Source organism: Hypanus sabinus, chromosome 25 (assembly GCF_030144855.1).
Source record: "Hypanus sabinus isolate sHypSab1 chromosome 25, sHypSab1.hap1, whole genome shotgun sequence".
NCBI lineage: Eukaryota > Metazoa > Chordata > Chondrichthyes > Myliobatiformes > Dasyatidae > Hypanus > Hypanus sabinus.
The window spans coordinates 50,043,097-50,057,815 of record NC_082730.1 but is presented as its reverse complement, the minus strand read 5'-3'; the positions used below and the strand labels follow the sequence as shown (position 1 = coordinate 50,057,815).

General features: G+C 40.4%; 1 protein-coding gene across 4 annotated transcripts in view; it reads right to left on the bottom strand.

Annotated features, from left to right (window-relative positions):
- LOC132381226 (zinc finger protein 76-like) overlaps positions 1-14,719 on the bottom strand; it is a 97,303-nt gene that overhangs the window by 23,153 nt on the left and 59,431 nt on the right. For 3 of the 4 annotated variants that reach the window (XM_059950572.1, XM_059950573.1, XM_059950574.1), the window contains 5 exons: positions 12,895-13,094; positions 11,173-11,247; positions 8,855-8,971; positions 4,215-4,290; positions 3,206-3,331 (listed from right to left, as the gene is read on the bottom strand). In XM_059950572.1, coding sequence (XP_059806555.1) covers positions 3,206-3,331; positions 4,215-4,290; positions 8,855-8,971; positions 11,173-11,247; positions 12,895-13,094 — 594 coding nt within the window. The remainder of the gene's footprint in view (positions 1-3,205; positions 3,332-4,214; positions 4,291-8,854; positions 8,972-11,172; positions 11,248-12,894; positions 13,095-14,719) is intronic. The other variant, XM_059950575.1, reaches the window with a different exon arrangement.

The window sequence follows — 14,719 nt, the reverse complement described above, 5'->3', positions numbered from 1 at the left end:
ACAAATTCTCGCCAGTCTCACATACTGAGCCAGAACATCGAAGACAGTGAGAGTGGTTGTCAGAGGGCTCTGCACTCAGTAACTGACTAGCCTATTCTCGAGTCGGGGAACTCAAATTAAAAAAGCAATGCTTCAGTTTGACTGTAACATTGAAATAGCAATTATTATCTCCCTTGTCGCTGTGGAAGGAGTGACAGCTGTCTCTCCCTTGTCAGTGAGAGAGAGAATCTGTGGGACGTCAAAATGTTGGAATGAACAGCTAGCTTTTGATGGACTGCAGACCATGATCTGTCTTTGGGGGCTTTGCTGTTGCTTGCATGGTGGGAGGTGTGAATGCTCTTGCTTTATGTAAGAATAATTTGGGGAAGGGAGAGGGAGGAGGATTGATGCTGCTTGAGTGTGGGAGGGAGCAGGGGGCTTCAGGATTTTTATGTCTTTTTTCTGTCATTCATTGTTTGGGGGGGGTTTCTTCTGTTTTGAGGATGTCTGTGGAGAGTAAGAATTTCAGGTTGTATATTGTATACATTCTCTGATATTAAATAGAGATATTAAATCTTCTGGCTCCTGTTTGATATTATTGGCTAGCTTACCATCACATTACATTTTTCTGCTCCTTATGGCATTTTTTAAAATTGCCTTCTATTGGTTTTTAAAAGTTTTCCAATCCTCTAATTTCCCACTAATTTTTGTTCTACTACTATATGCCACCTCTTTTGCTATTTTGTTGCCTTTGACTTTCCTTGTCAGCCACAGTTGCAGAAACTCCAGATATTACTGTTCAGCTATCATCTCTGCTAGTGTCCACGTCCAATCAACTTTGGCCTGCTCCTCTCTCTGTCTCTATAATTCCCTTTACACCACTGTAATGATGATACATCCGACTTTAGCCTCTCCCTCTCAAACTGCAGGATGAATTTTATACTATGATCACTGCTTCTTGAGGGATCTTTACCTTAAGCTCACTAATCAAATATGGTTCTTTAACCAACACCCAATCCAGAATAGCCTCTACCCTTATGAGCTCATCCACAAGTTGTTCAAATAACCATCTTGTGGGCATACTACAAATTCTCTCCCTTGGGAACCAGCACCAACCTTATTTTTCCAATCTTCCTGCATATTGAAATCCCCCAATGATCATCCTAACATTGCCCTTTTGACATGCCCTTTCTATCTCCCATTGTAATTTGTAGCCCACATTCCGGCTACTATTCTTTTACTAACAGAGTAACACCACTCGCTTTGCCTACCTGCCTGTCCTTTCAATATAATGTGTATCCTTGGATGTTAAGCTCCCAACTATAAGCTTTCAGCCATGTCTCAGCGATGCCCAGAACGTCATGTCTGCCAATCTGTAACTGTGCTACAAGATCATCTAACTTATTTCATATACTGTGTGCATTCAAATATAACACCTGTATTTGTTACCTTTTTCAATTTTGTTCCCATGTTACACTGCAACTCATGCCACTGGCTGCTATTTTTCCCTAACACCTATCTGCCTGTCCCTCCTAACAGATTCATTACACACTGCATCTGCTTAAATACCAACTACCCCATCCTCAGCCTATCACTCCGGTTCCCACCCTCCCCCTGCTAAACTTGTTTAAACCCTCACCAACAGCTGTAGCAGACCTGCTGGCAAGGATATTGGTCCCCATCAGGTTCAGATGTAACCCATCCTTTTGTACAGGTCATACCTTACCCAGAAGAGATCCCAATGATCCTGAAATGTGAAAGCCTGCCTCTACCCAAACATCCTATTCTTACAGCAATCCAGGGATTATTACCCTGGAGATCGTGCTTTACAACTTTCTACCTAGCGACCTAAATTCTCTCTTCAGGACCTCCTCCATGTTCCTACCCATGTCAGTGGTGCTAATACATACCAAGACTTCTGGCTGCACACCCTCCCCATTTGGAATGCCCTGGACCTAATCTGAGATGTCCCTGATCCTGGCACCTGGGAGGCAATATACCACCTGGGTGTCTCTATCACATCCATAGAATCTCATATCTACTCCTCCAACTATACAATCCCCTATCACTACTGTAGTCCTCTTCTCTTCCAAGCCACAGCACCAGGGTCTGTGCCAGAGACCTGGTCACTGCAGCTTCTGCCTGGTAGGTCCCCCCAACCCCAAACAGTATCCAAAGTGGTTTCCTTATTACTGAGGGGAACGGCCACAGGGGTACTCTGCACTGGCTGGTAATTCCCTTTTCCTCTCCTGACCGTCACCCAGGTTTCTGCCTCCTGCAACTTAGGGGTGACTACTTTCCTGTACCTCCTATCTATCACTTCATCAGTCTCCCATATGAGCTGAAGGTCATCGAGCTGCAGCTCCAGTTCCTTCACACCTTCTCTGAAGAGCTGCAGCTCAGTGCATCTGGTGCAGAGGTGGTTATCCAGGAGGCTGTAGCCTCCCAGAATTCCCATGTCTCACACAGAGAACAGAACACAGTCCCTGGAGCCATTGTCACTGCTCCAACTATGTACTAACAGACAAAGAATAAAGATTGAAGAAGAAGAAGAAGAAACTTACCAGTATGTTCCTCGCCCAAACCTGTTCTCTCCGAAGCCTGATGAACCAAAGCTTCCCCACTCTAACACTGGTCCACTCACCCAATGGCTGCCTCATTATTTCACCTTTGATTATTGACTCCAGCATCTTGCCAACAATAGATATTAATCTGACATAGTTCCTTGCCTTTAGTCTTCCTCCCTTTGTGAGCAAGGAATCATATTGCCTGTTTTTCTAATCTGGTACCCTCCCAGAATACAGCAGGTTTTCAAATTTTTCAACCAGTGGGTTTGCATCTTTGCAGGCATGTTCTTAAAACCAGCTGGCTACAGACCATCAGGTGCTGGGGTTCGTCCATCATTAGCCCCAATTCTCCACAAGGTAATAATTGACAGAATTCCTAAATTCAACCCTCTCACTAACTTGTTATTACATACATTTGAATTTTGGTCAGCTTTTCATCAATAAGAGCCTGACTATCAACCTAGACCCTGATCTCTCTTGTGGTCTTGATTTTGATCACTTAGTTTGTGGGAAGATCAGGACTGAGGATCCACGGTCCAGACTTGGCATACTACGGACAATTGTAACAGATTATATGTTTCAGCTGATATCAAAACAACAAATATAAACTGTTATAATCCACAATACTCCTGGAAGGTGCCGTAGGATCATTAGATTACCTGTGTGAGTCCTAATATGTTTTTGTAAGTCTCCTGATGTTTTGAAAGCTTTATTACATGTGTCTTCAGGGCATTTATATGGTTTTTCTCCTGTATGTGTTCTGGTATGGCTTTTCAATCCATAACCTGCAATTAAACAAAGAAACCATAATTTTGTTTACATTTTATTGAATACTTCTTGCAACTGGATTAAATTACCATTAAAATATACAAGGATGATTTAAAAATAAAGCTCAAATTAAAAAGGGAATGGCCTAGAAATTATACCACATGCACAACATTTTTAATCAGCTAAGTGAAGGAATTAAAAAAAAGTCCCAGCTGAGCACTTTATGCCCTGGTAACATCTTTCCAATTTTTTTGAGCCAGGTCTTCTGTGTCTGTGATGCCTAACTTTATTGAGACAGCTGATTGCGTGCAGTGACGGCAAACAGCATGCAAAACTTACATCACGTGTGAAATACACTACAAACATGAAGCTCATGAGCAACAAGAACTTCAGACTAGAGAGGAATTTAGCCATCATGTAGTTGGACAACCACAAAATACACTCAAAATATTCCTCATGAAAGATGAAAGAAATGCATGCAGATTTAGAATATCCCACCAATTAAATTTCTTTCTGACTTTAAATCAGTTTCCTGATCTCCTTAGTCAGGAACATTTGCGTGGATGCAAGCCCCTCTTCCACGTCTTGACCATCTTCCAACAAAGCTGTTCATAGCAACCTAACATTGCCATGTTGAAAGTCATTTTGTGGGAATTCAACAAAATAACATTCTTCTTTATCTGGATGGTCTGGTTGCAGCTAGATAAATTAACTAAATATAAAGTCTGGAACCACCTATTTTCACAGTAGATTAAGACATACACCCCAATTTCCTTATATTCAAAACCAAAAATATGTTTTACAACTCGACTAATCCAACACATCTTTTCCAGTGCATTTATTTCGCTTTCTCTGCAAATGAAACTTCACTTTCTGCTAAGGAAATGCCTCTGACATTACCTGTGGCAAATGCTTTTCCACAGCCTGGTTGCTCGCATCGGTACGGCCGATCTCCTGTATGTGCCCGTTCATGAACCTGTAAAGTTGAGAAAGTAAAGTGCTTTAAAGCTCATCACTCCTTCACCTATCTGTCACAATGCTATAAATAGTAAAGCAGGTTTTGAACAACGAGCACTAATCTGAACTGACGTTAATAAGATGCTGTTTTTTGAATTAAGAATTCAACAGCTTACTGAACATCAGCCAGATTTAGGTTCACTATCCACATCTGATGTTGGTCCAAGTGACTCTCCATGGGTAACTGTATATAGTCGGCCCTCCTTATCCGTGGGTTTCGCATGCGCGGATTCAACCAACCTCGGATCGGGAAAACCTGGAAGTTCTCTCTCCAGCACTCATTGTTTGAGCATGTACAGACTATTTTTTCTTGTCATTATTCCCTAAACAATACCAACTATTTACATTGTATTAGGTATTATAAGTAATCTAGAGATGATTTAAAAGTACAGGCAGCCCCCAGGTTATGAGCGAGTTCTGTTCCTGAGTCTGTCTTTAAGTCGGATTTGAAGTCGGAACAGGTAGATCCAGTATTATTTAGCGTCAGTTAGTCAAACGTTTGTCTTATTAAATAGTATATATTTGACCTTTCTATGCATATAAAACACTTAAGAAACGTATATATTTCAATAACTAAACTACATTGCTTAGAAATAATTGTAGCTTTCATCAGAGGAGGGCCTTTCACATGCTCTATTAAAATTGTTCCAATCCTTGACCGACTGTAGCCTAATGCCTTTCCAATGACCGAAAGCGTTTCACCTCTTTCCGATTGCTTTATTACTTCAACTTTATTTTCAATCATGATCGTGATTATTTTCATGAACAGAAACACTGTGGATTCAGAGCTGCGCCGGGTCCTAAAGACCACCGCTCTGAGCAGGTTAAATAAGGTCCGGGGTTCCGCTGGGTCCTAAAGACCACCGCATTGAGCCAGGTTAAATAAGGGACTTGAGCATCCGTGTTTTTTGGTATCCACAGGGGGTCCTGGAACCAATCCCCTGCGGATAACGTAGGCCAACTGTACTTTTATTAAAATTCCTCGATTTTCTCTTCTGCTATTGCGGTCTCCTCCTTCCTTGGCTCCTCGTCACAAATCCATGATCTGGCAATTACTCACGAAATGATTTTGACAGTGCCAGTGAATCTATAATGCACAGTAAGCACCAACATAAAGTGATAGTGGAAATTTGAAATAAAGCATGAAAATGCTGGAATGGATTAGCACATCAACCAGCATTTATGGAAAGAGAAAAAAGGGTTACTGCTAAAAGTCGCAATGCCTTTGCCATCAGCAGCATTGATACAGGTGAAGAGAGTGTATGAGGAACTGTGTCAGACAGCGGCCTGAAACGTTAACTCCATTTCTCTTTCCTTAGATGTTACCTGACCTGCTGAATGTTTCCAGATTCTCTGAAAGCATCAACCTGCTGTTCTGGTCCAGTACCATGTGAGATTCACTGACAAGGTTGGCACTTATTTACCACCCATAAATGAAGTTGAGAAAATAATAGTGGAGATAACAGAATATAATGGTGGAAATTAATAGATATTACTTCTCGAACTGCTGTATGTAGGGAAGATGCTCTCATTGTGTCATTAGCAAGTACTTCAATCAAATGAGGGTCTATTTTTTACCCCAGCTAGTGTTATCAAAATACAGCAGACAGCATGTGTTGCTGAATAATAATTAGAGGTGAAATTGTGCTTTAGCCTCCAGGGAGACAAATGAATTGATTATAGAGTCAAAGAATCATAGCTTACAAAATCCATGCCAACCATCAAGCATTCCTTTTTATACCACTTCCTTCCCAATCCATTTTATTCATCTCAGGTTCCCATCACTGTCCCCTAGTAACCTAAATGGGAAAGCTGGAAGCAAAGTAGTGGGGAACCTGGTGAGTCAGATGCCAAACCATTTGGGTAAGTAGATTATCATATCAGAAATCCATTTAGCTTATTCTCCACCCACCTTCTCCAATACTCCCACAAAATATTCTTCCATTCAGATGGTGGATAATTTTCATCTACCTATTTTGGTTCTATACCCCGTTACACCAATAACTAAAATAAAAACAATTAATCTCAGCTTTGAAATTTTTATTTGACCTTACCTTGTTGACTTCTTGGAAAAAGTGATAGACACAGTATTCTAGATATTCCTCTGCATTGTATGAAAAATCCCGTCACATGCAAGACTATTACCACATAAAACCTTAACCTTTTCCTTTCTCTTACAGAGATTTTTTTTTTTACAAGGAAACTGCTCATTCCTTTCATAACTTACAAAGATAAACAAAGAGAATCACAAGTTATGTGGCTGGTGTAGGAAAGTGGCACTGAGCTAAAAGATTAGCTCTGACCCATATTGAGTGGCATAGCAGGCACAGGGACAACCTGTTACCATTTGTTTTTCTTGCATTCTAAGTGCAAAAAAATTATATGCACAATTAATAATGTTCTCCATTAGATATAATGAGCACTTGCTTCATGCTTTTGAGATAATCTCATGGCACATTTCAAGTGGTGTGAATGTTAAGTTCAAACACATATCTGATTCACTTATCACTGTAACTCTAGGTTTCTGTGCTAATTTTAATTCCCTTGTTATAATTTGCACTAGAAAATAAAGAAAAGTCAAATGAAAAGCTGAAAGAAGAACTTTGTACCATTTGTTTATTCAAGCCATACTTGCCTTTCGTCTGAAATAGGCAGAAGCAGTAAACGCTGAGTAGGATCTCTGGATCTTGTTAAACCCAGAGAGGTTTCCATGGACCCATGAGCTTTGTGTATGCTCTGTCATTGTGAACTGGGTATTCAAATAATCCTTGTATGTCCCACGCTCCCTCAGCAAGTGATCCCCATTATTATTTTGCAAAGTGATTAAAATCACTAATAAGTCATATAATTTTATGTATTGCGGTCAGACTATTAGTAAGTATTTTATAATCACTCAGCAGCCCTAACAATGTGATAGAGTTAATTATATTGGTAATGTTATGTTACACTGTAATATAATCAGCCCCAACCATTCAGCTAATTAGCAGAACTGCATTTGCATTCCCCCGATAAGAATTTTAAAAAACTGATCATTTTAACTTAATCTTTTAGATTTTTGACATTTTCAGCTCTCACTCTACAAGTTATTTTGTCTGGATTTTCATTTATTTATACAATGTTGAATCCCCACGTGGTCTGTCTTAAAATCAGAGCTCCAACTGAAGTGTCAACCACAACAATATTGTCAAGGTCAAGGCCAGGAAGGTTTTAATAAATTACAAACTTAGCAAGGATTGTTATAATTATTAAATTTGTTCTTACAATATATATTTTATGAATGAAAAGATAGATGTTTAAAATTATTATTCTAAAGAAAATTTACCTTCCTTTGACTGTTACCTTTTGGATCACATAATTCCATTGATAGTTTTGTAAAACGATATAACAAAATGATATATAGTAAAGTATAGTATAGTAAAGAATCAATAGAATAGTTATAACAGAAATGGAAAATGAAAAGAGAACTGATGCCTATAAAATTAGATTTTCATACGATTGTATATTCATAGCATTTCAAGAGCTTGAGGACAATTTCATTTCTTACAAATAGTTTCCAATGGCAGAGAGCTAGTGTGCTCTGTTACCAGAGTATATTCATTTACTTATGTAGCCATGTACTAATTATGGGTTTCAGAAAGATGGATTACAGTATAAGATCTTTATAGTGCATGTGAAAATATTTATACTTCACTCCGGCATTAAGCAAATGCAAGAAATAAAAACTTCCCTCTATTGTCCTGAATAATCAACTTTATGTCTCTATAAAGAGTTTTAGAAAAGTACAGAGCAGAAACAGGCCCTTCAGCCCATCTCTAGTCCATGCCCAACCACTTAAACTATCTAGTCCCATCGACCTGCATCAGGACCGTAGGCCTCCACACCCCTCCCAACTGTTTACTTATCCAAACTTCCCCTGAACACTGAACTTGAAATCACATTCACCAGTTACACTGGCAGCTCATTCCACATTCTGAGTGAAGATATTTCACCTCACGTTCTCCTTAAACATTTCACCTTTCCCTCTTAGCCCAGGACCTTGGGTAGCTTTAGTCTCACCCAACCTCAGAGGAAAAATCCAGCTTGCATTCATTTACCCTATCTATACCTCTCAATTTTGTACTCCTTTATTAAATCTCCCCTCAAACTTTTACATTCTAGGGAATAAAGTTCTAACTTTTTCAATCTTTCCTTATAACTCAGATCCTCCAGACCCAGCAACATCCTTGTAAATTTTCTCTGTACACTTTCAAACTTACTTACATCCTTCCTGTAGGTAGGGGAGTAAAACTGCACACAATACTCCAAACTAGGCCTCATCAACGCCTTACACAACTTCAACATAACATCCCATTCTCTGTTAGAGGCTAATCTCAATGAGACTGCTAATTAGGGTCTGTTACATTGTATCCTGTCAAACTCAGATCTCAAAGATGAAAAGAAATTGTACTGCTCTTTTCTGTTATTATGGGTGAAAGCTAAGCACTCCCCAGAAGTAAGACCATGAACATAAGACGTGTCTTTACCTTTAAATGATGTGCAGTTGTGTAGAGCCGCCCACAGCCCTCAAACCCACAGCGGAATGCCTTCTCCCCTACTTGCTGGCCTTTTGCACTGACTCGAACTTCACCATCAATCACCAGCTGTTTAGGAATAAGAAGGGGGAAAAAGTATTTTTAAATTTATTAAATCAATTTTGAAAGTACGGCACACACGCATACCTGGAATTTCATGAGAGATTAAGCTAAAATATTATAAATGTTTAAAAAGTACAAATCATTTCAAGAATTAGTTTTCATGCTATGCTGTTTTGGGAGATTTTTCTTAAGGCAGTGGTCCCCAACCTCCAGCCGCGGAGCATCCAGGGGTGCAGAGGTAGCCGGAATGTGCCCAGCACATCTTTAAGAAAAAAGCCGAAATAACAGATCTGGGCTGACATTTACATGCCTGGTGGCACCTAATTAACTAGCTTTTTATCGGCTTTTTTCTTAAAGATGCGTTGGGTGCGTTCTGCTTACCGCAGCACCACTGCGTGCTTCACGGCCTGGTATCGGTCTGCGGCCCAGAGGTTGGGGTCCACTGGCTTAAGATATTAGAACCTGTGCATACAGTATAATCGTAGATTTGAGGTGAGAGAGGCTGTTAAGCAATAACTATGACACACTTAAAAACTCAAAATAAAAATTTTCTCATAATTTCTCCCGCATTGACTATAAATATCTCAGCAGTTCAGTTTATGTAGATTACTTGGAGAAGCAGCAAAAGAATGTATTAGCTGCAAGGGCAGATGCCTAAATTAATTAAATTGCTTAATTTCTATTTTAATTGCACTTGTATGTGCACCAGACATTGATGCCAGATTTCCCCCATAAGAATGAACAAACCAAACTAACAGTCGAAGAAATTTGTGTTTGGTAGGTCACGTCTAACCAATTTTGTAGAGCTGTTCGAAGAAGTTACCAGAAAAGTGGGTGAAGGCAAGGTAGTGGATGTTACCTATGTGGACTTTCATGGGAGGTTGGTCAAGAAGGTTCAGTCGCTCAGCATTCAAGATGGATTGGACATTGGCTTTGTGGGAGAAGCTAGAGAGAGGTAGTAGATGGTTGCCTCTCTGACAGGAGGCCTGTGACTAGTGGTGCCGCAGAGATCAGTGCTGGGTCCGTTGTTGTTTGTCACCTATATCAGTGGTTTGAATGATAATGTGGTTAACTAGATCAGCAAATTTGCAGATGTCACCAAGATCGGGGGTGCAGTGAACAGTGAAGAAGGCTATCATGGCTTGCAGAGGAATCTGCATCAGCTGGAAAAATGAGTTGAAAAATTGGCAGAAGGAGATTAAATGTAAACAGACACTTCGGTAGGAGAAATGAGGGTAGGTCTTACGCAGAGTATGGTAGAGCACTGACGAGTGTGGTAGAACAAAGGGATCTGGGAATACAGGTCCATAATTCATTGAATGTGGCATCACAGGTAGATAGGGTCATAAAGAAAGCTTATGGCACGTTGGCTTCATAAATAAATGTACTGAGTATGGGAGAAGTTGTACAATGTGCTGGTGAGGACTAATTTGGAGTATTGTATGCAGTTTTGGTCACCTACCTGCAGGAAAGATGTAAATAAGGTTGAAAGAGTACAGAGAAAATTTACAAGGATGTTGCCGGGTCTGGAGGACCTGAGTTATAAGGAAAGATTGAATAGGTTAGGACTTTATTCCTTAGAACACAGAAGATTGAGAGGAGATTTGATAGAGGTATACAAAATTAGGAGGGGTATAGATAAGGGGGGATGCAAGCAGGCCTTTCTCACTGAGGTTGGGTAGAACTACAACCAGAGGTCATGGGTTAAGGGTAAAAGTGAAAAGTTTAAAAGGAACATGAGGGGAAACTTCTTCACACAGAGGGTGGAATGAGCTGCCAGCACAAATGGTGCATGTGAGCTCGATTTCAAAGTTTAAGCAGTTTGGAAAGGTACATGGATGGGAGGGGTATGGAGGGCTATTGTCCCTGGGCAGGTTGATGGCAGCAGATAGTTTAAATGGTTTGGCATGGACTAGATAGGCTGAAGGGCCTGTGGTGTGCTGTACTTCTCTATGACACTAAATAAGACTGAAGGTACCTTGATATTGCAGATAAACCTTCAATCAAAATTACATCCCACCAAGTAGTTAATGGAACATTCAGCTGCCATTAGCCTTGTTACAATACCCACTGCAAAATACCTGTTTTGTTAAAACTATGTCAAAAAGTTGTGCCTTTATTACGTGTTCGGATATTACCCATGCATCCTAAGGAGTCTCCCACTGGCAGTTCACTGATGAATATTTAAAAGCATAATAAAGCAATACCTGCATAGGTTTGTCCTTTTTCGTATCAGAGGGCAGTCCAGTGGTACTGCTGACTCCTTCATCTTCCTCAGACACCTGACAAAATAGATGTATGTAACTACTGCCACAGAACCTGAAGGGGAACCAATATCCTTGCTCGAGCTGTTGGGGAGGGTTTAAATTAACTTGGCAGGGTGATGGGAACCACAGTGATAGGGCTGAGGATGGAGCAGTTGGTGTACCAGTAGATGCAGTGTGTAAGACTGTGAGGAAGGACAGGCATATGATGGGGCAAAATTGCAGTCAGTGGGATGAGCTGGTGTAATATTGGGGCAAAATCGAAAAGGGTAATGAACACAGGACTGAAGGCAGTATACAGACAAGGTAGATGATCTTGAGGCACAGTTAGAGATTGGTAGGTATGATGTTGTGGGCACCTCTGAGCCACGGCTGAAAAATAATCAAAGGTGTACTCTATTTTCTAAACGGGCAGAAAATTCAGAAATCAGAGGTGCAAAGCAACTTGGGAGTCTTCCTGCAGAATTTCTAAAAGATTAACTTGTTGGTTAGGTCAGTGATAAAGAAGGCAAATGCAACGTTAGCATTAATTTAAAGAAAAGTAGAATATAAAAGCAAGGATGTAATGCCAAGGCTGTATAAGGCATTGGTCAGGCTGCACAGAGTCCTTATCTAAGAAAAGATGTGCTGGCATTGGAGAGGGTCCAGAGGAGGTTCACAAGGATGATTCCAGAACAACAGGGTTAATGGATGAGGAGTGTTTAATGGCTCTGGGCCTGTACTCCCTCGGGTTCAGAAGAATGAGAAGTGGATCTCATTGAAACCTATTGGATATTGAAAGGCCTAGATAAGAGCGGATGTAGAGAGGATGTATCCTATTGTGGGGGAGACTAGAACCAGAGGGAATACCCTCTGTCCCTCAGAATAGAGGGACAATTATTCAAAACAGAGATGAGGAGGAATTTCTTTAGCCAGAGGGTAGTGAATCTGTGGACCTCATTGCCACAGACGGCGGGAAGCCAAATTATTCTGTATATTTAAAGTGGAAGTTATATGTTCTTGATTAGTCAGTATATCAAAGGTTATGGGGAGAAGGCAAGAGAATAGGGTATAGAGGGAATAATAAACCAGCCATGATGAATTGGTGGAGCAGACTTGAATAGCTTAATTCTGCCCCTATGTCTTATGGTCTTTATTGCTAAAAGGCCAAGAATTTGTTATATAGACCTTGATGCTACACTTGGTAGTGGCCTCAAAAGAAAGTAAGCCATTCATAAATGACCTGATGTATGAATTTCCCCATCTACATGTTCAGCAACTTTGAAATTATTCAGCTTGCTTTGCAGCCAAAGCACACTGACAAATTTTCAGAGATAAACCAGGAAATAAGAATACAACTTTTAGTAATCATTAAGATGTTTTTGAGAACCTGGAACATGCACATGTGATGAGATACAAGCTGAAAATGTCTGAAGTAAAATATTAAGATATTAAAATTATATTTTGAAATATTTATCTAAAAGAGTTGAAACACAAACAATTTAGATTCTTAAAGCCAGACCATTTATTGAACCCTTCCTATAAAATATGGTCAGTTAGTCACTATGATGTAATATTGACTTCCAGCAGAATTGGTTTGCATGTCTGAAGACCGATGAGTTACAACGAGGGAGCAAGTTTTTAATTGAAGAGGCCAAAGACTACTGCAGCTCACAGGAGGCATACCTTGTTGGCGTAATGTTCAAGAGCACTGATGGTCTGATGATCAACGGCGTCATCTGATGTTGCGTGCAGAGCTTCCAAACCTGCTTCTGTCTGCACCGCTAAGATGGTGTTGGGACCTTGCATGGAGACTGGGTGATGGATAAAAGCTGTTGTGCCATCTTCTAGTTGTACTGCTTGTACTGCATCTGGGTCAAAGTCATCTGCGGGGGAAAATGTAGCAGTAGTCACGATATATCAATTACAAGATTTGCAACTGCATTTGTGTGTCTGTGGTTTGTACAACCACTTCATAGGCAAGCACAAAAACATGACATCCCATAAAATTCAAAAATGAACCATTATTGATGGTTATATTTATCTGCAATCATGATGTATAACCTTAGTCCAATGATATGGATTTTGTCCTAGATTCAGTACCACTGGTTTAGGATCAACTTATCTAATATAGGGAGTGATTCTGCAGTTCTGGACACAGCTGAGCTCATCACAGAAACGGCCTCCCTTCTATGGACTCTGTCTACACTTCTTGCTGCCTCAGTAAAGCAACAACCAGCATAATAAACGACCACACCCACCCTGGATATTCCCCCTTTCCCCCTCTTCCATTGGGCAGAAGATACAAAAGCCTGAAAGTGTGTGCTACCAGGCTCAAGATCAGCTTCTATCCTGCTGTTATCAGACTCTTAAACGGACCCTTTATATGATAAGATGGACTCTTGACCTCACAATCTACCTTGTTACGATCTTGTACTTTGTTTACCTGAAGTGCACTTTCTCTGTAGTTTTTATTTTATTCTGCATTGTTATTGTTTTATCTTGTTCTCCCACAATGCTCTGCATAACAACTTGATCTGTATGAACAATACACAAGACAAACTTTTCACTGTACCTTGTTACGTGTCAATAATAAACCAATACCAATAGCTTCAGTTAGCACAACAGATTGCAGCACCAGCAATCACCAATCAGGGTTTAATTCCCACTGCTGATTATAAGGAGCTGTGGACCATGTGTCTTTCCAGGCACATTCCAAAGGTGTATGGTTGGGGTGAGTGAGTTGAGGACATGCTATTTTGGCGTCTGAAGCATGGCATCACTTGTGGGCTGTCTTCAACACAATCCCGGTGACTTGATTTGATTCAAATAATGCATCTTTACATGTACATCAAGACACTGTATGTTTTGATGTACTGTACGTGTACCAAATGAAGCTAACCTTTGCTTTACTCTTCTTTGCTTCACAAGGTGTTTTTCACCTGGTTCACCATTAACTTATTCAACTCATTCAGCTCTTCATTTCATCCCTCCTCCTTCAGGTTTCATCTATTCCCTGTGTTTCTCTCTTCCCTCCCCACCTTTTAAATCTACTCCTCACCATTTTTTCGTCAGTCCTGCCAAAGGGTTTCAGCCCGAAACATTGACTGTACTCTTTTCCTAGATGCTGCCTGGCCTGCTGAGTTCCTCCAGCATTTTGTATGTGTTGCTCAGATTTCCAGCATCTGCAGATTTTCTCTTGTTAGCAACAACTTATCACATCACTATTACCACAGCTTGGATTTACCTTTACAGTCAGAGTCATGAAGTCATACAGAAGTACATCTAGTCCATGCCAAAACAATTTAAGCTGCCTACTCTTATCGACCTGCACTATAGCTTTCTATAGCCCTACTATCCATGTACTTGTCTTAAATGTTGAAATCGAGCTCACATATACCACTTGTGCAGGCAGCTCACTCCGCATCCTCATGACCTTCTGAGTGAAGTTTCCTCTCATGTTCCCCTTAAATTTCTCACCTTTCACCGTTAAACCATGACCTCTGGTTGT